The sequence below is a fragment of the Montipora foliosa genome, chromosome 2 (genome assembly GCF_036669935.1).
Source record: "Montipora foliosa isolate CH-2021 chromosome 2, ASM3666993v2, whole genome shotgun sequence".
Lineage (NCBI taxonomy): Eukaryota > Metazoa > Cnidaria > Anthozoa > Scleractinia > Acroporidae > Montipora > Montipora foliosa.
In genome coordinates this window covers 45888984-45912718 of record NC_090870.1, presented here as the reverse complement: position 1 = coordinate 45912718, position 23735 = coordinate 45888984, and the positions used below count along the sequence as shown (strand labels likewise).

Here is a 23735-nt window from a genome sequence, read left to right as displayed (position 1 = left end):
AAACCAGTAATCTAATAGCAATACAGTCATATGTAAAATAGCTTTCAGTCTTGTGAGGAACAAGTTGCAATTCAGATTTTTTATTATAGAATGGCTACACTGTGGAACATGTAGGATTCTTTCATATTATTTGTGTATAAGGATGTGGTCGTTTGAACATATCAGCGGGCTACACCCTTTTTATAGACCTATGAAGTGCTGTTAGCAAATACAAGAATGGAACGCCAAAGGTGGCCAGAAAAGCTTTTAATATGGGGGAGGTCTGGAACCCAGTATGATGCCATGGTAACAGAACTGTTAAGCTCATATTGTGGAGAACATTTAGTAGAATCTTATTGCAAAAAATCAAAAATTTCTGATACAAATTGGCTGAGATATCTCTTTTTATTATATTTGAACAAAATTTGGCTGAGTGTATGACGTCATCACTTGGCTAATTTGCACATTTTAAAAACTCGAATATCTCTGGAACGAAAAGAGATATTTGAAAAAAGTAAACAGCGTTCTTCTTCTCATGCAGACTACTTGTTTATGTTTCAAAATGGCTTAGATAGGAAAGATGTGATTTTTGTCATCTATAGTAAGTTCGGTTGCATTCCTGTGGCGCTCAATTGTTAATGATCATACCAATGATTTCCAATGTTTTGAGGATGCTGTAGAGACTTCGGCATGGTATACATATAAAATGTTTCATGGTTGTTGCACTTGCTTTTTGATGAGACATGTGTTTGGTTTCTTTTCCTTCTCATCATTTTGCTTGGATTTGTGTTACCCTGGATGATGTTTCCTTGCCTATTTGTGACGTATAAGCTATAAGCTGGTAAGATTCCTGGAATTTACAGATCATGTTTGTGGCAATTGACAAAACATATGTACATATATGTACATGTATGTTTTAAGAATGTTTGACAATTAACTCAACCATTCTTAAAAACAGCTGGTAAGATCCCTGGAATTTACAGATCATGTTTGTGGCAATTGACAAAACATATGTACATATATGTACATGTATGTTTTAAGAATGTTTGACAATTAACTCAACCATTCTTAAAAACATAACTTGCATGTATACATATGTATGTTTTTAAGAATGTTTGAGTTAATTGCCACCAACATGATCTGTGAATTCCAAGCATCTTACCAGCTTATAGTGAAGGACTTTTAGTAGACTCATTTTTATTAATACTTACCTGCATGGTGTGGCTAATAGTTTCACGATCAGCCAAAATATCACTCAAGTTTTTAGTCCCCAGCACGTTGCGCAAAGTAGTTTGTGCCAACAGACGAGTTGAACGATTTGCATTTTCAACGTTGGTGATGGAGGTGGTAGCATCATAGATTCGGAAGTACACCACTGCATCCACAGCTACAGTCACACTGTCTTTAGTTAAAATCTAAACAAAAGAAATCCAATAAAATAATATTGCCTTTCACTGACAGTACAACTGCTATGATGCCCAATTTTGAAGGCCATATTTTACAGTATGGCTCCTAATTTAAATATGTAAGTTTGTTTTTGTTGCTTGATTCAAATGTCTCCATACATGTATGCAATATATCACTAGGCTAAGTGTTGTTTTCTTGGCTTGTACTAGAAGTTACTCCTTCACCCTTTGAGGATACTTTAGTTCAGTTTGTGGCTTGAGTGCACCAGTTAAACTGAGAAAAAAGCAGGCTCTGACTTTAACAAAGCATAGCCCGCAAATTGGTTGGTAAGAGATATGTTAACTGATCCAATTCCCTTAAAGATACCAGAAAAACAACTGAAAAGTTTCTTCTCTGAAACTCAGAATAACCTATGTTTATAAATGCTCAAAGAATGTAACTTTGCTTTGAAGAGAAAAGGTCAGACATTATTTTCTCTTTATCAAGATTCTGGCCCTTTTTCAAGTGTACAGTCTCCTGCAGCTATTTAAGACAATTAAATTTCAACACCATACTGCTATGCAAAAACATTGTCATTATTATTATTACTGTTATTCTTAGTATTGTTGCTACTTTCATTGTTATTATTAAAGCCAGTCGACTGTTGTTTTTTTTTTTTTGGTAGTCACAAAATTAATGTGCATACCCCACAGATTTTGGATTAAGCTCCGATCGGGTGAATTTACTTTTATACCCTTCAGTATTTCCAAACTTCCCTGCCACGATTAGAACACAATACTTTCCCAACTTTCACTTATCTGCGAGCATGTTTGACCACTCGGTCACTGTGAGACAATTCCGTTATCTAGATGAAAGCAAACATTTAGTGTGGAATCTTTCTGCCCGCCATGATTGACACAGTATTAAACTATTAAATAAAGTGAACAGACGCTTTTTCTTTGAGAAAGGCAAGCTTTAAAGGTAAGGAGAAGTTTCGAGGTTATTTCTAGATCTTGCTTTGTACTTGTGTGTTCCACTGTGAACATTATTTTGCGTAGAACAAATACTTCATTAGAAATATTTTGCATAGAATGAATACTCCAATATTTCTTGGGAACCAGTTTGTTCAGCCGTTTTGACAGAGAAAGAAAATAAGACAATGGCTTTCAACGGCCAAACAAAATAAAAAAATTAAATAAAGTTTAAACAAACCAATTAGCTATCGCCTTCACGGGACTTCGCAGTGGTCCCCCATCCAAGTACTATTACCCTATTTGGAGGAGCTTAACTTCAGCTGACACTTGGACTAGTATCAACGATTGTGATCTTCGCGTTAAATTCGCACATGTATCTTGCTGAAGTTTATACCACTTGAAATAAAAAAAAGCAAACTAACAAAAACACGGTCTCTTGCCATCATTTTGTCACAGATGCATCCTTTGTTTTGTGAGTTGTCAGTATTAAACACGCAAGTTAACTTGATCACTGGTGGCCGCTAAAATCGATGTCACTTTTGATTTTGCGATTTTACTTGTACCACCAAAAGTAATATAGAAAAATTGAAAGTAAAAATAAATCTCCCAAAATGTTTTTCCCTGATGGTAACTTGTCATATTTGTGGAAAAAAATTTATGATGTTTTCATCTCACAAATCTTGTTGCTGATGGCAAATTGTTTTATTCCCGATCGACTCTTCCTGAAAGTTCCTTCTGCTCTCCTTAAAAACTACATATCAATATTTATTTACTTTTGCGTCAATATTTGTTTTGCATAAAGCAGGCTAACAAAATCTGTACCTTGCTTAGTTCGTATTCTTGAGAGTTAAAATAGAATTTTTGGTCGTATGTTACTGACAGCAAGTCGCATATTTTGATGTCCCCCATCCAGATACTAACCCCGCCGGAAAGGGATTAACTTCAGGGAACATTGGTCTTGGAAAGCTGTCAGAAGCTTGCAGTGAAAAAGAAGTTGTAAATGATCAACATGTCAGCCTTGAAGCCAAATGTTTCTTGATTTCCTTTTATTTTCTTCAATCTTTCTGGGTTTAGTATTTTACTAAACCACAAGTCTTCTCAGCGGGTATTTAGCAAAGATATCTTCCATGGCATTTTAATGATTTATGATACGAAAACAATATTGTGTACTGTTAGAGCTACATATTATGCAAGGACAACTTGAATCTCCTGAAAAACAAAAACACAGCTCAGTTGACAGTTATGAAAAAAACACTGTCAAGTTACTGCACTACCACATGTACCCAATTTGTGCCTACTTTAAAAAATATGTACAGTGGGAGAAAACCAAGAAGATACTTGTTGACACATGTGGGAGTGTTCTCGGACGTAGGAAAAGAGCTAGGAAGGAGTATGACTGACTAGACATACAGGAAGATTGAAGAAAGACAGAAGGCCAAACAGATACTGAATGACGCTCGAATGAGACAAGGGAAACGTGAAGCAAATTGATACTACAACGAGAAGAATAGAGAGGTTAAGAAATCTTGCCGAAGAGACAAAAGGAATTTAACTGAGAGCGCTGCACGAGAAGCAGAAGACACCGCTAAGAAAAATGATCTGAGAACTCTGGACTACATATGACAACACAGAAATGTAGCAGGATAAGATGCAACCAAAATCGCCAGCAAGACCAGCTTCAGCAATGGAAGTGGCATTTTGAATCCGTATTGAGTAGACCAGCCCCAAGCCAATTGCCACATCCCAGACCGGCAGACATTCCCCTGAACATCACTACAGGACCTATTTCCAGAGGAGAAATTAGAAACAGCCCTCACTCAACTGAAGAATGCCAAAGCTCCAGGGGTGGATAATATTCCTCCTGAAGCATTGACGAAGGGAGGTCCTTGTACTTTGGAAGCACTGCATAGAATTTTAAATTTTGTGTGGGAGAAAGAAGTGATTCCAGACAACTGGAAAAAAGGTCTTCTAGTAAGCTGGCAAAAAAAGGTGACCTTGGTTTGTGTTTCGGCCGCGACGAAATTAGATACGTCATAGCTACTTAATTAGGTTAATCACCGTTAATAACATTAGTACAGCAAGCTTCCTCCCGAAGTCGACATCTGAGGCCATCGGGTATGTAAAATCTGTGGTTCGTTTTCTTTGAACTTTGTTCATATAACCTGATAAACTGTTTATAATCATAGGTTTCGAAAGACTCATCAATAAACAACAGAAAGTCCTTTGAAACGTGGCTATTTTATACCGTTAACGCTTCGGTCGAGGAAACATTCGAAACCCGCTCATCAGCGCGATGGCAGAAGAAGCCAAGAACGTCCGTCGCGTCGCCAAATCAAGATTCACCAGAAAAAGGAACGAACTCCTGAAGTCCATCTCATCAGCCAGCAATCACGAACTCGTGGAAAACAACTACGCTCAATTCCTGGAAGCATGGAACGTCCTGGAAACAAAGCACGATCTCTACGCGATGCTTTTATCAGACGACGCCCAGCTAGAAGCCGCCGAAACATGGATCAACAAAGTACAGGAGGAGTTCACCGAAGCGACAAAAGCTAAGATTAACTTTATTAACCACATAGCGGACGTGCAAATGAGAGCGCGCGCGGAAACGGAACAAAGGGATAAGGCGAACAAAGAACGCGAACAAATGGAACGATTCTTTGATCAAGCAATGATCAGACGAGAAACAGCGCGAGCCATATCTGAAACAGCTTGTCAAAGCGCTTCGCACACACTCAGCGCGGACAAAGTAGAGCCGTCTACGGCGAAGATACTTCAGAAACAGATTGACGAAGCTTTCGCGGAATGCAAACTAGCGAATAGCGCGCTACTCGATTTATCTACGCGAGAATCTGCAGCCAATGAAATTAAATGGCTCCAAGCTACTCAAGCGACGTATAACGAGATGAACGCTAAACTCGAAACACACATCATAGGCGAACATGAACGCGAACTGCAGCCGCAGATCAAAGGAGAAAAGAGCAATCACCTACAACTAGAGAAAATCAAAATGCCCCGATTTGAAGGAGAGTTGAGAGAATATCCATCCTTCAAAAGAGACTTCCAGAAACAAGTCATGCCGCACCTTACGGAAGATACATTATCCTACACGTTGCGTTCCTGTCTCGGAAAAGAACCTTTAGCTCACGTAAAGAGCGTCGACGATGACGTTTACGAGATGTGGAAGAGACTCGACGAAAAATACGGGGACCCAGCGAAAGTCGCGGATGCGATAATTAATGAGATAAGACGCGTAAGATCCATCCGCGAAGGCGAAAACAAACGATTCATAGAGCTGGTAGGAATCATAGAAGACGGATATCGTGACCTTAAGAGACTTGGCTTGGAAGCAGAAATAACCACAACGAGCTCAGTAAGCATCATAGAGAGAAAACTCCCGCCAGACGTACGCAAAGAATGGGCTAAACTATTAAGTTCTGACGACAGCACTGTGGACAAAACCAACAAGTTTCCGAGCCTGCTCAAATTTTTACTTACGCAAAAACGCGCTATCGAGTACGACGGTTCTGATCTTCGCGCGCAGGGCCCAGCCATAACGAAGGCAGTTGTCCATTACGCCACAGCGGATGAAAGACATGACAGCCGCAGCCAGAGAACTTACAGCAAGTGCGTCGTTCACGAAAACTCGAATCATCTTACCAAGGATTGTAGAGTATACCTCGATAAAACAGTAAGCGAAAGACTGTCGACATTGAAAGAAAAAGGTGCGTGTTTTTCCTGCCTCAGAACCGGTCACCGATCACGCAATTGCCGCTCTAAAAAGGATTGCGGCGTCAATGAATGTAAGAAGAAACATCATCCCACATTACATGAAGAAGATCAGACAGAGACTCCAAGCGCATCCGCAATATCCAGTGCATGCAGCCATGGGAGTAATGAGACCTGCATCCTCCAGTTGCAACAAATAAAAACTTATAGAGGACATGCAAACGTCTTGTGGGACAACGCATCATCCATTAGCCTCATAACCCGCGACAAAGCACGGGAAGAAAGACTGCGCGGAACGCCACTTGAAATCTCTCTCGTGAAGGTGGGAGGGAAGGAAGAGAAGATAAGTTCCAGAAAATACAAATTGCTGCTCATTGACCTCAAGGGCGAAACGACGCTTGTGGAAGTTTGCGAAATAGACAAAATTACCACCGACATTCAAAGTGTTAACATGGATAAGGCACTTGACGCTCTCCAGATACAAAGGGGCGACGTGACTCGGCCGAAAGGCGCCGTTGACGTCCTCATTGGGTATGATTACGCAGGCTTCCACCCGGTAAAAGAAAGAAATGTCGAACACCTAATGTTATTGAAGAATCGTTTTGGACGATGTATAGGCGGGACACACCCTTCCATTCGGGAGAAGAACCACAAATCAGCATTCGACGCATGTGCAAACCACCTAAAAGCAGTCAAAATTGACGACTTCTACAATATCGAGAGATTAGGTGTTAGCTGCACGCCGCGCTGCGGAGGCTGCAAATGCGGAAAATGCGCTCCTGGAACCAGCGACTACACTCTGAAAGAAGAAAGGGAACTCCATCTCATTGAGAAAGGCCTTGAATTTAACGAACAGGAAAAATGCTGGATCGCTGAATATCCCTGGATTCGCGACCCACACGACCTGCCAGATAACAAAAGAGCTGCCTTTGGAAGACTCTTAAGCACCGAGCGAAGATTATTGCGAAATCCCGAACATGGCAGAGTTTATCAAAATCAAGTTGAGGACATGGTAGAACGAGGAGTAGCTAGAAAACTAAGCAAGCAAGAGCTCGAGAATTATAAAGGCCCTATCCACTACATCTCCCACCACGATGTTCTAAAGCCTGATTCGAAATCGACTCCAGTGAGGATCGTATTTAACAGCAGCGCGAACTATATGGGACACGTCCTTAACGAGTACTGGGCAAAGGGTCCCGATCTGTTAAATAATCTTGTAGGAATCCTCGTGCGATTCAGAGAACACGAAATTGGATTCATCGGAGATGTGAAAAAGATGTATCACACCGTGAAGACCAAGATCATAGAGCAACACACGCATCGTTTTCTATGGCGCGACATGAACACAAGCAGGGATCCGGATACGTACGTTATACAAAGAGTTTCATTTGGAGACAAACCCTCGGGTACCATAGCGACTGTAGCCATGAGAAAGACAGCGGAACTATCAAAAGAGAATTATCCACAAGCCGCGAATACCGTAATATCCAACTCGTACATGGATGACATTGTAGACAGTGTACATAGCGACGCACAAGCTAAGCAACTAACTAATGAGATTGAGGCAGTCCTAGTCAAGGGCGGATTCAAGATAAAGGGTTGGTTCTATTCGAACGACAAAACAGCAAACGAAATGGCTTTAGAACCCAACCAACAAAATTCATCAACCGAGAAAGTACTCGGCGTCATTTGGAGTACAGACAAGGATCAATTCCGATTTAAAGTGGGAATAGACTTGACTCTGACGAAAGCCAAAGGACGCATCAAAGAAAACCCAACTACTGTCGAAATAACGAAGAGGATTATCCTCTCACAGATAAACCGCGTGTATGACCCTCTTGGTCTAGCAGCTCCCGTTACGGTCAGAGCGAAGATTTTGATGCGCCAGCTTTGGGCAACAGAAAAGAAACTCGGCTGGGACGACCCTGTCCCTGAGAAGCAAAGGATTAACTGGCTGGAATTCTTCCAAGATCTGCGCAATATGGATCAAGTTATATTTCCAAGATGCCTCAAACCATCAGGTGCACTCGGTCTGCCGACTCTTATCATATTCAGTGACGGGTCAGACAACGCTTACGGAGCATGTGCCTACATCAGGTGGACATTACTGGACAACAAATTTGAAACCAGACTGATCATGTCAAAGAACCAACTCTCGCCAAACAGGAAATTATCGATCGATCGAATTGAACTTTGCGCGGCAGTCTTAAGCAAAAGGCTTAAAAACTTTCTGGACAAAGAATCCCGCTACAAGTTTGCGAAATACTACCATATCGTCGATTCTCAAATAGTGCACGGGATGATCCAAAAGGAATCTTACGGCTACAATACATTCGCCGCTACTCGCATCGGAGAGATACAGGAAGGTACCAATCCCCAAGACTGGTATTGGGTCGAGAGTGATAAAAACATCGCCGATTGGATAACACGAGGTAAGCGACCAAGCGATATCAAAAGCGAAAGCGACTGGCAAAAGGGACCTAGATTTCTACAACTCCCGGAATCAGAATGGCCAATAAGTAAAGTAGTCCATCACCCAGAGTTACCAATGAAAACGGCATTAACAACACTTGCTGCAGAACAGGACTCGCTCGCGAGAAGAATTGATATAAACAGACATTCAAGTTACAACAAACTGTTAAGAGTAACAGCACGTGTATTAGCCATGTACGCAAGAGAACCAGTTAGTCTGAAGAATGCGACAAAGACCCTGACGACGGACGATATTTCTAAAGCAGAAAGGTTTTGGATCATTGATGCGCAAAGAAAAATGCTTACAAACGTCAAAAAATCTAAATATAAGCGTTTGTGTCCAAAGCGCAGAGAAGATGGAGTAATAGTGGTTGGTCATCGGACCGGCAAATGGGTGCACTTGAGCTACGATAAGAGAGAAGTGATCCTCATTCCTCGTGAGCATCGTTTCTCTAAGCTTTATGCGGAACACATACATCGAAAAGGTCACCATGGCGTGTCGACGACCGTAAGCAAAATTCGATTACGATTCTGGATTCCCCAGATTCATAACATAGTAAAGTCCATTAGATACAACTGCGTCACTTGCAAGAAACTGGACGAAAACCTCAACAAGCAGGTCATGGGACAGCTTCCAGAAGAGAGACTTATGCCCTCACCACCCTGGCATAGTACAGCCATCGACCTTTTCGGACCGTTTAAAATAAGAGACCAGGTAAAGAAGCGAACAATCGGAAAGTGTTATGGGGTATTGTTCAACTGTATGAGCACAAGAGCAGTTCATATTGACTTGGTAGGCGATTACAGTACAGAGGCATTTCTACTTGCGCTGAGACGGTTTACATCCCTCAGAGGATATCCTGCAAAGCTATACTCTGATAACCGTCCGCAGTTGGTAGCAGCTAGTGAAGAACTCCAGAATATGACGAAGAAATGGAACTTAAAAGAACTCGAAACATTTGGAGTGAACGAAGGATTAAAGTGGGAATTCGCATCCGCGGACGCACCATGGCAGAACGGAATATCAGAAGCCCTTATAAAATCGATAAAGCGAGCTATTACTACAGCGATCAGACAGAGCGTTATGACATTTCCAGAACTTCAGACAGTCCTTTACGAAGTATCTAATTTAGTCAACGAGAGGCCGATCGGTCGTCATCCAACTTCACCTGAAGACGGAGCATATCTCTGCCCGAATGACATCTTGTTAGGACGTTCTTCAACAAAGGTTCCTAACGGGCCATTTAATGAAAGCGCAGACCCCAGAAAGCGTTTTTACTTCATACAAAACGTTGTTGACACATTCTGGAGCAGATGGACACGAGACTATTTCCCAAGCTTGCTCGTACGCCAGAAATGGCATACTTGTAAACGTGATGTCATGGTCGGCGATATCGTGTTAATTCAAGACAGTAACCAGATAAGGGGGAAATGGAAGCTCGGACGCGTCATAGCAGCTAACCCCGGAAAAGATGGCAAGATCAGAAAAGTTACAATTCAGTACAAGAATCCAGCGCCGAATGAAAAAGTTGGTATATACAAGGGTCGAGGATATTCAACAATCGAGCGACCTGTACAGCGTCTAATCGTGCTGGTTCCTTTCCACGATGATGAAGATTCAAAGGACATTAAATGAAACTAACTTACGAAATGTAAATTAAGAATTAGGTCAATACCTTCGGGAGGCGGGGAGTGTTTCGGCCGCGACGAAATTAGATACGTCATAGCTACTTAATTAGGTTAATCACCGTTAATAACATTAGTACGGCAAGCTTCCTCCCGAAGTCGACATCTGAGGCCATCGGGTATGTAAAATCTGTGGTTCGTTTTCTTTGAACTTTGTTCATATAACCTGATAAACTGTTTATAATCATAGGTTTCGAAAGACTCATCAATAAACAACAGAAAGTCCTTTGAAACGTGGCTATTTTATACCGTTAACGCTTCGGTCGAGGAAACAGTTTGTGTGGCAACTGGAAGGGAATAATGTTGCTTACCCAGCAAAGTCCTAACCCGAGTCATATTAAACCAAATGAAGGGGCAGCTGGGATTTAGAAAGCATTGTTCTTACATCGATCAAATTGTCAAATTATTGTAGAACAAACAATCGAGTGGTAATCCCCCCTGTCCTTGTTATTCATGGATCGAGAAAGCCTTTGATTCTCTGGATAGTGAGGCTATGTGGAGGATCTTTGTCATTACGGTATACCTAATAAAATCATCAACATGCTTAAGGTTCAGTATCAGGGCTTTACTTGCCAAGTGCTTCACGGAGGAACTATGACGGAGCCCATCGAGGTCAAGACCGGTGTGAGACAGGGATGCCTTCTTTCGCCATTACTGTTCTTTGTGGTACTTGACTGGGTGTTGAAGAATGCATAATTTTATGAGGGTAAACGTTTAGGACTCCAGTGGTCACTGACCTGATGCCTGCAAGACTTTAGACTATGCTGACGATCTTTGCTTACTAACACATCGACAGGCTGATATGAAAGTGAAAGGAGAAAGATAACAAGAGAATGGTGGTCAGGTACATGTAGGGCTCAAAATCAACATCCAGAAAACAAAGGAGATGCGAATTGGCGTGAAGCAACAAGACCCATTGGAACTTCATGGGGAAGACGTTGAAAGAGTGTCCAAGTTCACTCATTTGGGAAGCATCATAAATGAAATTGGCGGAACTGACGAGGACATAACAGCCAGGATAAGGAAAGTGCAATCAACATTCTCAATGCTTATGCCTGTGTGGAAGGAAAAATGTATTAGATTGCAAACAAAGCTCAGGATTTTCAATACGAACATGAAGTCTACCCTTCTGTATGGCTCGGAAACCTGGACATCGATGAAACTACTGATCAAGAAACTGCAGACATTTATCAACAAGTGTATAAGGAAGATCCGGAATATCCGTTGGCCAGAGGTCATTTCAAACGAAGAACTATGGGGAAGGACACATCAGAGTCGTATAGAAGAAATCACTAAGAGAAGAAAGTGGAAATGGATCGGGCATATGCTACGGAAGCCTGGAAATAACATCACCTGTTCCGCCCTCGAGTGGAATCATCAGGGGTTCAGAAGAAGAGGCCGCCCAAGCCAATCCTAGAGGCGGAGTGTGCAAGATGAGCTCGCCAAGAAGAATATCACTTGGTTAGAGGCAAAGAGAACTGCCAAAAATAGAGTCAGGTGGAGGTCTATGGTTGACGCCCTATGCTTCCCATTAGGAGCGAAGATGACGTAATTCATTAATTCAATTTCCTCAATCCCCCCCTCCCCCCTGCCAAAAATCCCGTATCCCTACGATATTTTTAGCGAGATATCCCGTATCCTGATCGCTTCTCGGCCTTTTGGCTAAGATTAGTTTCTCGGTCAAGGGCTACCGTCAAGTATTATTGTACTACATGTGGTACTTTTTTCAGTGCCATAAGAGGCAGGTACAGAACAGTTTTGGCTGTTTAATTGTCTGTTGTCTGGTTTTGTTTTTGATAGCTTTTTGTTCAGCCCGAGTGTAGAATCATGACGAACTTTTGTAGTTTCTGCAAACTATTTACCAATATTGTAGCTTTTGTTGAGTTTTGGATCGATGATAGAGAGTGTTTTGGCAATTTGAACCCGGACTGGACTACTGGATTTAAGCTTTTTTCTTACGAGATTTCAAGTTATTGTGGAATGTTTGATACCACGTTACTCTGATACTGAAATCAAGATTATGGAATTGTAAAATTAGAACCTTGGACTGGACTATAGAACACGCAATTACGGAATTTAAGATTTTTGAGTATTGAAAGAAATGGAGTACTGATGTTGTCTTCTTGTCTTTGACACCACAGATTTAAACACTTTGCAAGGAACTAAACCAGGATTACGGAACCGGGCTTCGAATACAGGGCCCGGTTGTTCAAAAGCTGATTAACTTAATCCAGGATTAGCATGGTTTAAGTTTCCTTTGCTAATTTTTGCTTTTCAAGATTGACGTCTTCTATTGTAAACCTTTACCGAATATCAGCCTTGAACAGCATTTGGGAGTAGAGAAACTCCTTTGTTAATTTTTAACCTGAAATTAGCGTTAATCAGCTATTGATTTGTAATAAGTTTTTTGGATGATTTAAGTCTGATCTTGTAATTTTTGGACGAACGGAGTAAAGGAAGCAAGTATCCTGATAACAAGCTCATAGGGGGGCTTGGCTGTTTGCATTTGCAAATTTAGTAACATTAATAATGAGTTTTTACAACAAACAACTTCAAGTTATATTACAGATTTATCTTTCTGGTAATCTCTCGCCATTTTCCAAAGTTTACCTGTGGTTGAGGTTCACTGTAACCGGACAATTTGCTGCGTTAATAATTAAATCATTTTCTTTGCTTTCTTCTATAGAAAAATTCATTGCCTAACTAGTGTGATAGGCAGCGAATAGGAAAACTTTGTGAGTTCAAGGTCAAAAAAGAGTTTTACCGATGTACTTTTTTCCACTTTATCTCTGAAAACGAGATCATCCACATTTTGATGTATTTCATTGAAACACGCCAGCTTGGCTTGGAACAAGAAATGGCAAAATACGGCATTGCAACCAAGAAAGGACAAACTTCAGATCCGCTCCAACACTTAAATAACGTTTAGGTGCTTTAAACAAACTTCTGAAAACACAAGCTAGTGAGACTCCCCCCTAATTAAAGGAGAACTCATTACAATTATGTGTTTATAACATAAGGGCAAAATTTTCTTGTCACTGTTGAGGCACATCGAAAACCAGGTGGGCAAACAGATTAAAAAGCACTTGTTCGATCGCATTTTAGACCTAAACAAACAAAGAAATCAACTTTTTCTTTTTGTCCAAAAGAGTACAGATAACTGTTATTTAATTCCAGTTGACACTAAAAATTTGAGTTTCATTCCTGAACAAAAGAAAAACCGATTAAACCACTTTTTAAAAATAACGAACGGTTCAGTGCCCAAGGAAAGAATTTAAGGAGTAACTTCTTCCACTAAGTATGAGCTATTATTGGTATTCTGTTTTTGTCGTTGTCATTTTCTTGCGCTCTCCTTTCGTTTCTGTTCTAGTCATAGGTCCTCCAGGCATCATGTAACCTAATCAGAGCTTCTAAAGATATGTCAAAAATTGCAATACAGAGAAAAAAGCAGTTCTACACAAATTAAAAATATACAATCCGCCTTAAGTTTAAATATCCCTCCAATGCTTGACTTGAATAACTGCATAGCCGCCAGTGTGGACCACAGCTATCATGATATGTCAAACTGGATTGAACCCAGCGAAAAATGCAGAAAGAAAACATTTTCCAAACTGTTTTCAACCTGAACACGAAAAGCGTTGACTGTGTAAGAACTATAGTTGACATAGTAAGGCCGCGTAGCTGCCTCGAGCCACAGAAAGCGCACGAAAAATGAAGCCTCCCTTATGTTTGGGTGAGTTAACCTGGGATGAGTCGACAATCTAATCGAAAACCATAACCTGGTTAGCAGTCAACTTCGAAAAAAAACAGCTGACTTCAGTGAGCTCTAAGCTTGAGCCCACGATATGGTCACATCATACTGGTTAGTGCATACCTTGTTTGATAGGTGTCAATTGATAAAAAATTGGATGTCCAATATCAAAGATGTATGCTGTAAACTAGCATGATACTGATCACATTGGCATACATGGAGGGGCAGATGTACGTACATACGTACGGACGGACGGTCGATGCCGTCATGGCTATAAAACCAGTGTTCTCCCCAGGATTTTGGGAAGGCCAGGGGGCATTCTGTCGGAAGCTTAATCTACCATACAAAATTAAGACTTACAAAAATAGCAAAAGCCAATTGTCATGCTGTCTAGGAAAACATAAAACTTAAAAACATGGAACATCCACCCAAACAGCACATCCTTGCCTTACTCTTTGGGCCCTTTGATTGTGTTTTCTACACAACTTGCACAACATACCACTACCACTATTCAGTATTATCATCTTCGTTAGTCTTAAGAAGCCAAGGGAAGTCCTTCAGCCACGTTGGATCAAACCCTGATTTTCGGTGTTTGGAATCTGTGGATGTTGACGGACCTTGTGTTGTTTCCCGAGGCTGGACTTCTTCATCCAAATTACTTACACTCTTCTATCTCTTTTCCAGGGTGAAAAAAGAACTTAATTTACTTTGACTAGCTTTCCGTTTCTGTTCAGAGGATCCTGAGTTTGTCGAAGCCGCCATTTTTTGACAACCTTCCACGCACGTGGGAATTGAGTTTAGTATTCCATGTAATATCCGTAAAGTGCCCTTGAATTTACGGCAAACTGAAAGACGGCTGCCGTTCAATGAAACGAGCGGATGACAAGTTTCATCACCTTTCATGGAAGGGTAAATGAGCTGAAACCTTATCAATTGCGAGAAAACACATTGAGAAAACACTAGACAATGCTTCAGTATCTTTATTGAGTGTTTTTCTTTTTTTGATTATGGACAGGATCCCAGTTTTAGATGTTCAACTACGTAAGGTCACTTGTTTTAAGCCAGGCGGCAACGATTTTTCAACGAATCAAGCCAGGCGGCCCGCCTGGCTTGAAATACCTGAGGAGAACACTGAAAACCAAAATTTCTCGCATCAATGGGTTACCATAAACCTTGGGTGTTTTTTTAATTCTTCATGATTTATCTTCGGAACACTATTATAATAGTTTACCAAAAATATTCACGTCATTCGCCAAAGAAATTCATTCATTTATAAGGAATTACATCATTCTTGGAATGGTGTAAAACCTGATCCCAGTTCGGACTACATGATTTTTTCCTGAACGTGACTGACATCAACATTACAACAAAGTAGAACATAGTTTTGTTTCACAGCACTTCTACAGTCTGTTGATCACAGCTTGTTTTCAATGAATTGTTTGAAAAAAACCTAAAATGTAAATACCTCCTTAAGGTAGAGGTTAGTTATCTTCATCCCAACTACAAGTCAGAGCCCTCAAATGAGCACATGTTTACAAGCACCTTCTTGAAGACTTAATTTGTTGCTGTGTAAAAATCTCGTGTTTGAGATCTTCAATGTCTTCATTAAGCAAATCCACTTCATTAGTCAGGGTAAGAATTGTCTAGCACAAAGGGTTGAAGCCGCACACAACCTCGTTGCCAGGGCCACGTCTGCTTTTAAAAAGCTTGTAAATGGCCTCCAATAACTCGGTTCATTCACAGGGATTTAAAGTCGATGAATTATCTTCCGACATTACAATCTAGACGTAGATATACAAAACAAGGAGGCAAGAAACCAAGAAACAATTACACTATATTTCAAGTGAAGCTATGATCCTCGCAGTTATGGACGCAATTTTTGCAATTGCGTAGAGAAGCCTGAAAAATTCAGGACTCCAAACAGGGTTTGAACCTGTGACTTGCAATACCGGTGTGACGCTCTACCAGATAGCTTGAACTGGTATTGAGAGGTCATGGGTTCAAATCCCGTTGAAGTCCTGAATTTTTCAGGCTTCTATACTCAACTGCACAAATTGTGTTTATAACTGTAAGGATCATAGCTTCACTTGATTTTATATCTGCAGTTCATATATGATCCATTTCATATATCATTTCATCACAGTATATTTTTTTCAGCAGGTTATTTTTTTATTAATTTTGCTTTGTACCTGCAACAATGAACATCTTCACCTGTAACATCAAGGTAGCTCAGCCGTAACAGGTGTTACCGGTTATGCCCCCTATTGACATCCCTGCTAAATTCCTGTTTTGCATAAATTGCAACACAAATTTCACATGACATACGTCCCGGACACACGGCAATTAATTGAAAAACTTGTGTTTTGCATTAAAATTTCGTGTTTGGATTTTTCATATTGCTTTCACTCAATGCAAAAACATTATTTACATTCAATTCCTGTTTTCAAGCTTTTGACTGACCTTGAAAACCACTGAATTTTGGGGGATGGAACACCATAAAAGACAGCTTGAATAGACTGTGCCAAAAATAGACTGTGAATAGACTGTGCCAAAAGGCCCCCTACATCTTCAAACCACACAATATTATAATTAGATGTAGTTAGCTTATCTGACATATACGTAATTGCAACAGATAATTGCACAGAACTTTGTATTTGAATATTTACCAACCTCTTGTGGAGGCACGTCAAATGACACTGTCCTGAGATCAACTTTCTGGTATGAGTCAATACAGGGCAAAATGAAAAACAATCCTGAAAATAAAATAATTTATTAGAAGCCCGAGTAAACAATTTTGCCTATACAGTACATCTATCCTCCAGAGAAGGCCTCCATTTTTGATGTTTTGAGAGTGAAACTTAATAAATTTTACTGTCTCGCGCCAGACGATTTAATTGAGGTATGAATGGGCTAATTGAACTCAGTCAAAAACAATATTCCATTAATGCTGCAGGTGCAGAATTTGCAGGTAGCGGCTTCATTTATGACAAATATTCTTTGACGTATTGCACCGCTGGCTGGAGGTGACTGAAGATGCCTAGCACGGTCAATAATTTTTAATTTGCTGTGAGAGATTTAAACTTGCTGTGAGTGATTTGAAAATGCTGTGAGTGATTTGAATTTGTTGCAAGTGATTTGAATTTGCTTTGAGCATTTGGTTTTGATGTGACAGTTGTGGGCCACTGTATGAAATCCTATTTCCACGTAACTATTACGTAATATTCTATTAACCCAAAGGTAAAAAGCCCAAGAAACCACCACTTCCCAGAGGTGAAAATAGATGCATGCTTCCTGGTTCTTTCAAGACATCTCTAAAAGACTGCAAGTTATAGAATTTACATTTTGAAATATACCTGGTCCTTTAGCTCCACCAGGAAGCAGTCGACCAAGACGGAAAATTACTGCTCTTTCATACTCCTGCACAATCTATTTTGTTGGGTTACAAGAGAGATAACAATGATTTCCCATAATAATAATAATAATGATGATGATGATGATGATGATGATGATAACAACCACAAGAAAAAAAAATGCCTTCTTATTGATATCACCATCCCATCCCATAGGAACACCTCAGTGAAGGAAGTAGAAAGATTATCAAAAACAGAGATCTTGATTGAGATAAACAGGAAACATGAATACATCAACCCACTCATTGTATATTCCACGTATTTTACAAGCAGAAAAATCTTAATGTGATTGTCGCACTTATCTGGACAATTTAAGCAGGAGCCCATGACTAGGAATGAACAACTTCCATACTAAGCCTATGCCATGGCATTTTTACAGACCAATCTATGGTATTTTTACAGGGTTGGACACTTAATTTTGAGAGCACTCGCCATTCGGGTGAGTGACCCCCAAAATACACTCGCCCAGACCAGTTTTCACTTTCCCAAAAATTAACCCACCCCCATTCTCTCCAACCAATTTAGTCATCTTTTGTTTTTACTATTTAATACCAATGAAATTTACTTACACTGAAAGGCTATTAAAGTACAGTAAATAGTAAGTCTGTTTTGATCAGAGTGCTGGGAAAGTACGGGAAAACAATTTGCTTGCAACGTTGACAAGCACGTGGGCAGACCGAGGATTATAACTTCAATGAAAAATTCTATTTAACCCTTTGACCTCTTAACCGGCCAGACTTAGTATTTTATTCTGTCTTACGAAAGACGATTTTACTCGTCAATGGGGAGCCCCTGGGAGTCAATGGGAAAAAGACCTTAAATCCCAAGAAAACACAATGGAGGCACTTACTTTATATTTTAAATAGATTTTTTTATTGATGAATCTCTGTGAGATCCTACAGTTTGCAAGTAAATGTGTCTGTTCTTCTCAGGAGTGGTCTTCAGGCGCCATGTTTACCAGGTCACCGATGGCTCGATAGTGACCAGCAGTATCACTGACCAGGAAGCCATATTTCATATAATTTGTCTATTTACGAAGCCCAATGTTGCCTTTTAGCACCAATTTATCAGACAGTTCAGAAAATAAAACTTCATCAAATAGAAATGGTAAGTTCATGTTTAGGGATTTTCTTGGCAAAATGGAATGTAAAAAGCAGCGTTTATTTCGCAATTTAAATAATTTCTTGGCAACGAAAATCTTACTTGCCAAACGGGCGAGTGATTGATGATTTGCGCTCGCCCGACACTTTAATAACTCCCTTCCCTGGGCAAGTGGGTGAGTGCTAATGTCCAAGCCTGTTTTTAGACTACCTTCTGACAAAACAAAAAAAATAAAATAAAATAAAAAAATAATAATAAAAAAAAGGACTTCCGGTTCGCTGATGCTATGACGTCAAGTTTGTTTCTTGTGATTGGTCATTGCAGTCTGTGAAAACGCCATGACAGGAATATAGGGCTGTTGTTAGCTCCTAGTAATGGGCTACTGATTTGAGCAATTGTCTCTTATAGACACCTTGACCAATTTTATTAAACTATGCGTCTTTCGTATAGTTTTTAAAGTCACTTTCAAAGATTCTCCAGCTTCTGTGATGTTGTGCTTGTCCAGTTTAAGACCTTTCTAGCCCGGAAACCAAAACAATTTAGACGAGTGAGGTTCCATGTTTGATTTTATAAGGGCTTTTCAAAACCCAAGGCCAAAATGTCTGGATATACAACAAGTGCTGAACCAACTAAAATTTTTTCGTGCATTTACACTTCCTGAAATTAAGTCTAAGAAATACTAGATTATTACCCCAAGTAAACAACTGACTCAAATAAATTAAGCAAATTGAGAAAATTCCATTTTTTTTGCTATCAAAAATGGGGGGTCGACTTATACATGTACACAGTCAAATACGGTAAATTATAAGTTGGCCTCCACCTATAACAGAGCATGGAGATATCTAGCGTTCAATTTATTTATTGTGCCTTGGTTAGAAATGTATTCATAACAGTAACATATCTGCGAAGTCTGCATTTGTTTTGTGAGTATCAGGAGAGACAATGACGAAGAAATTATACTTACCAGAGGGAAGATACTTACCTGATAGGGAGATGCGGTTTTTTGAATTACTTTGGAGACTGTTATGAGCAGTACAGACTCCCATCTGAGGAACATGCTTGGCCTCCCCATCATGAATGCCCATGATTTGAATTTGAATTACATGTACTCGTATCTGTCTCTGAAGGAGTTCAATGGATCAACCACCCCGTCAGGTAAGTACCTGATTATTTAAGCTTAGTCTGAATAATATTGTTAAATTGGTCACATCCTGTCCATTTATGAACATACTGCATTTCGTCAGACACACTTTTGAGATTTTGTATTCAAGATGCCAAAATGTATTTCCCTCCCATGTCAAGGAACAATTAGGGAATTTAAGCAAAGATGACGACTACAGCTACAGCAACAGCACAGCCACAAAGCAAGTTAGAATATTATTGGTTTGAAATGGCTGCTCATGAAACACAAATTTCTACGCATTTCTTTGCAGTACTCCACAAAACAACAATGTGAAATCACCAAATTTTAGGCTTTGACAACAATGTGAGCATAATGAATCATTCATTTCTGCTTTGACTTTAAAACCGTTAGTACATATCCAGTTATGGGGAAATTCGAATGTGTTGTACAAGGTGAACAAGACAGAATAATTGCGAAATATTTGAGATAGTGCTAAGCTATATTTTGGAATGACGCTTTCCTTGCCATAGCCATTTTCCTTGCTTGAACTCCTTATTGAGCAAAATTTGATCACAGCGCCTACAAATAACTGCATGTTTACAATAATATTAATAATTGGATCATGAATCCAGCTGAAACACTTCAGTTTGAGTACTTACCTTCAGCGTAAAAAACAAAGACAAAGGCAGTGTGCAAATGAACATAAGGATGGATAAACCAGTAAGTACATAGTCACAGAATCCACGAGTGGAACCTGAATCATCTGCGGAATTCCAAAGAAATGAAATACAGACATAAAGAAAGAATCATTTTGAGCCATTTTGTTTTTCATCTTATTTTCGACCACATAGAAAAATCATCCAGCAGGGAGGATTAACAATGAGACATAAGTATTCAAGATACATAGCAGACATGCAGACAGGTGAGTTTCATGACAGTCTGAGGACTTTGCCAGACCATATGAAGGAAAGCTGGGGGCAGCCTGTTTATCGAAAGTCCTGAAAACTCCTCACAGCTGAAAACTGCAATCCGCTTGTTTTGAAAAAAAGGTCTTTAATTAAACAAGAAAACAAAACTTAAGTGAAGCTACGATCCTCGCAGTTATGAACGCAATTTTAGCAATTGCGAAGAGAGGCCTGTAAAATTCAGGACTTCAATGGGGTTTGAACTACCCTGGATTCCAGAGGTTATTTTCTCGCCATGAAAAAGCGACAAAAGAGCGAGTCACAAAGCGGCGAGAAAAACCTCTGGTACAGGCTGTTAACCTTTCTGAACATGCCGCCCCAATCACGTTGCGCTTTCCACTTCCAGAGTCATTTTTTGACCCTGGAGATTTCATTGGTCGATCGACAAACCGTTTTTTATAAGGATTACCATTGGTTAAGTCGAGGGGGACGATCAAACCGGTTTTTCACTGGTGTAATACAAGAAGACTATGAACGGTATAGTAGCGATAGCGACATGATAATCACAAATTCATGGCTGGCAGATTGAGGTTAATTCGTCTCATTGACGCTGGATGAATGTTTGCTGTTGGGTGGCCTTAGAGGTGGCGTAATCGAACAACCACTCTGATTTTGTTTGGGAATTTGACGAAGGTGTGACTGAGCTTCTGACATCTTTACACCTCAATGCCTCGAGTCATATTGAAACTGCTCCAGGGACTCGTAAAGTCCTTTAAATTTTTTCAGTTCTAATTCTAGGACTTGAATGCAGTTTTCGTATTTCTCCAATTCACGTTTGCATTTGTAACAAATAATAGTTGCGTGAAACGCTTCGACAAAAAACTCAGAAACGATGTATCACACAGACTTGAGTACTGGTGAGGTGATCTATGAATTTGTCTCCTACAACATTCCAAGTTTTCAGCTTATTTCATTGAACAGTTTCGATTTTATTTTTTTGCTACGTGACAGTGACAACGATTAATTCATTCCACCATGAGAATTTCACAGTAGAGTGACCGGTAAACATTGCACAAATATTTTTATCACGTGGATAAAACTGGTTTGACCAAGTTTCTAAAATAAACTCTTACTCTGGACGTCAATCAAAATAAGTTGGTTTGCATGGAAGTGCGGTTTTTAACGGCCTGTACCAGAGGTTTTTCTCGCCACTTTGTGACTCGCTCTTTTCATAGCGAGAAAATAACCTCTGGAACCCAGGGTAGGTTTGAACCTGTGACCTTGCAATACCAGTGTGATCGACACTCTCTCCAACTGAGCTGTGAGGCTACTGATGATGGGAGCTGGTCAAAGGTCGGTTCTAATGTTCCCATAATGAATGAATCAACGAATGAAATCATATATGAAATAAAGTCAGTTAGAGTTCATTGGAGCATCGCACCGGTATTGCGAGGACACAGTTTCAAACCCTGTTAAGTTCTGAATTTTTTAGGCTTCTCTACGCAATTACGAAATTGCGTTCGTAACTGCGAGGATCATAGCTTCACTTGATTTCAAAACCACAGTTCAATATATGATTCATTTCATACACAATTTTATTCATTAAAACAATAATTATTGTAATTATACAGATGGTACTTTCCTCCTAAATTTCCTTAAACAAATGGCTGGAAATAAAAGCATATATGGGCATTCTAAAGTGCAAAAGTTTTCTTTCAATGTGTGTATGTGCGTGGGTATGCATCATTCTGACCGATAAGTTGTAATTTATTCTACGTAGTTGCAGGGCTTCCTAGCCTTGTTAACTCTCTAGTTATTTTAGGAAGCCAACACCCCTTTTAGCTTTAAATTCTTACTTCATGTACATAATTTAATTTTTTTTTAAGTACACGGGGTCAATAAAAGTTGCTGTTATTGTTGTTGAATCTAATAACAAACTATAATATTGACAAAACTTGAAGAATGAATGCAAATATCAAAGTGTGCATGTGGTATATGTAAGCTCAATGGCAACCAGTCAAGCATGGCTATGCTCCTACATTGTATGTTGAATACAAGTACTTCAAGTCTGCATGAGTGTTTTCAAACTTAAACATTATTAATCATATTGTGCTGTACAACGTCGTCGTGTCCGTAGCTAGTATGATGTCTCTGTTCTTAAAAGAGTGGAAAAGTATAAACCTTAAGTCTTTCCATTAAAAATTGATTGCCCTGTAAAGGAGAGTCAATTCGACTCTTCAAAGGGAATATGATGTCCATTATACAAATTTTGCTTTTGAGAGCAAAGTTTTATAAATACATTCATACATCCATGCTTATTTGAGAAAGAAGGTTTGTCCTTTGAAAAAAACTGCCAGTCGAAACTTTTTATTATTGATATCTCAAAATGTCATTCGGCAGGAACAGCGCGGTCCATCAATGAACTATTCGAATGTGAGAAACATGGCAGCCATTGAGTTTGTACAGAAAGCCAAAAGTGCTTCACCAGCTAGAACAAACTGGGCAAAGCGTTATAAGGAGGGATAACAAATACACAAGTTAAGGGATATCAGACAAACCAGTATTTCCACGGCTTAAATTATGACAAGAATGTTTGTCCATGTTTTTAATGTTTAAATCGATCCGCATGGTAAACGTCCTCGTGAGATCGGTTTTATTATACTAGTAAATCCTCGCTGGAGAACAGATATGTATTTCAGGGGAAAAGTTATATTTCTATCTGCCAAGCATTTGATGTGGATGATGATCGACCCATTTATGCATGCTCCACCAGCCAAATAAGAAAATTACATGCCCGACATCATGCATCACAATTTTGAAAAACGGTCTTTCGTTTCCAGAAAATAACACATACTCTCGGTAACATCCAAAAATTATCCTTACCTTAAATAATAAGTATACATCCGACATCACAAGAAAAAGATACAGACAATCGGTATTACTTTCTCTTAACTTCATGCTAGATTGAAATCAACCTACGGAAAACTGTAACAATCGATCATTTTCTTACCTTCTGAATCCATTAGGTCCCTTGAGGGATCTTTTTTGCTCGAAATTTGCTCGAAATTCGCCAGGGTGAAGAAAGTCGAAGACAAGGTGTTGCAAAAACAAGGCTGTTTTCCTAATAAGGACAGGTGTGCGAGGTTGAGTCGAAATCAGGGAGTGTAGGAGAGGGGCTCGTAATGTTGGTGCGCATTGCGAAGTCCTCCTGTCGGCAGT

The 23735-nt window shown here is 39.8% G+C and overlaps 1 protein-coding gene and 1 long non-coding RNA gene across 4 annotated transcripts in view; one reads left to right on the top strand and one right to left on the bottom strand.

Annotated features, from left to right (window-relative positions):
- The window catches only part of LOC137993290 (uncharacterized), a 21653-nt gene extending 4346 nt beyond the window's left edge, over positions 1-17307 (top strand). The window contains exons 3-4 of one of the 3 annotated variants that reach the window (XR_011121845.1): positions 16931-17083; positions 17215-17289. This is a non-coding gene — a long non-coding RNA (uncharacterized lncRNA). Of the gene's footprint in view, positions 1-16930 lie in introns of all 3 variants that reach the window. The other 2 variants (XR_011121846.1, XR_011121844.1) reach the window with 2 other exon arrangements.
- LOC137993287 (mechanosensory protein 2-like) overlaps positions 1-23735 on the bottom strand; it is a 26820-nt gene extending 3085 nt beyond the window's left edge. Inside the window, exons 1-5 of the mRNA XM_068839034.1 lie at positions 23527-23735; positions 20271-20374; positions 17331-17403; positions 16648-16730; positions 1191-1394 (exon numbers count right to left, since the gene is read on the bottom strand). Of these exons, the coding sequence (XP_068695135.1) occupies positions 1191-1394; positions 16648-16730; positions 17331-17403; positions 20271-20374; positions 23527-23539 (477 nt within the window). The 5' untranslated portion in view covers positions 23540-23735. The remainder of the gene's footprint in view (positions 1-1190; positions 1395-16647; positions 16731-17330; positions 17404-20270; positions 20375-23526) is intronic.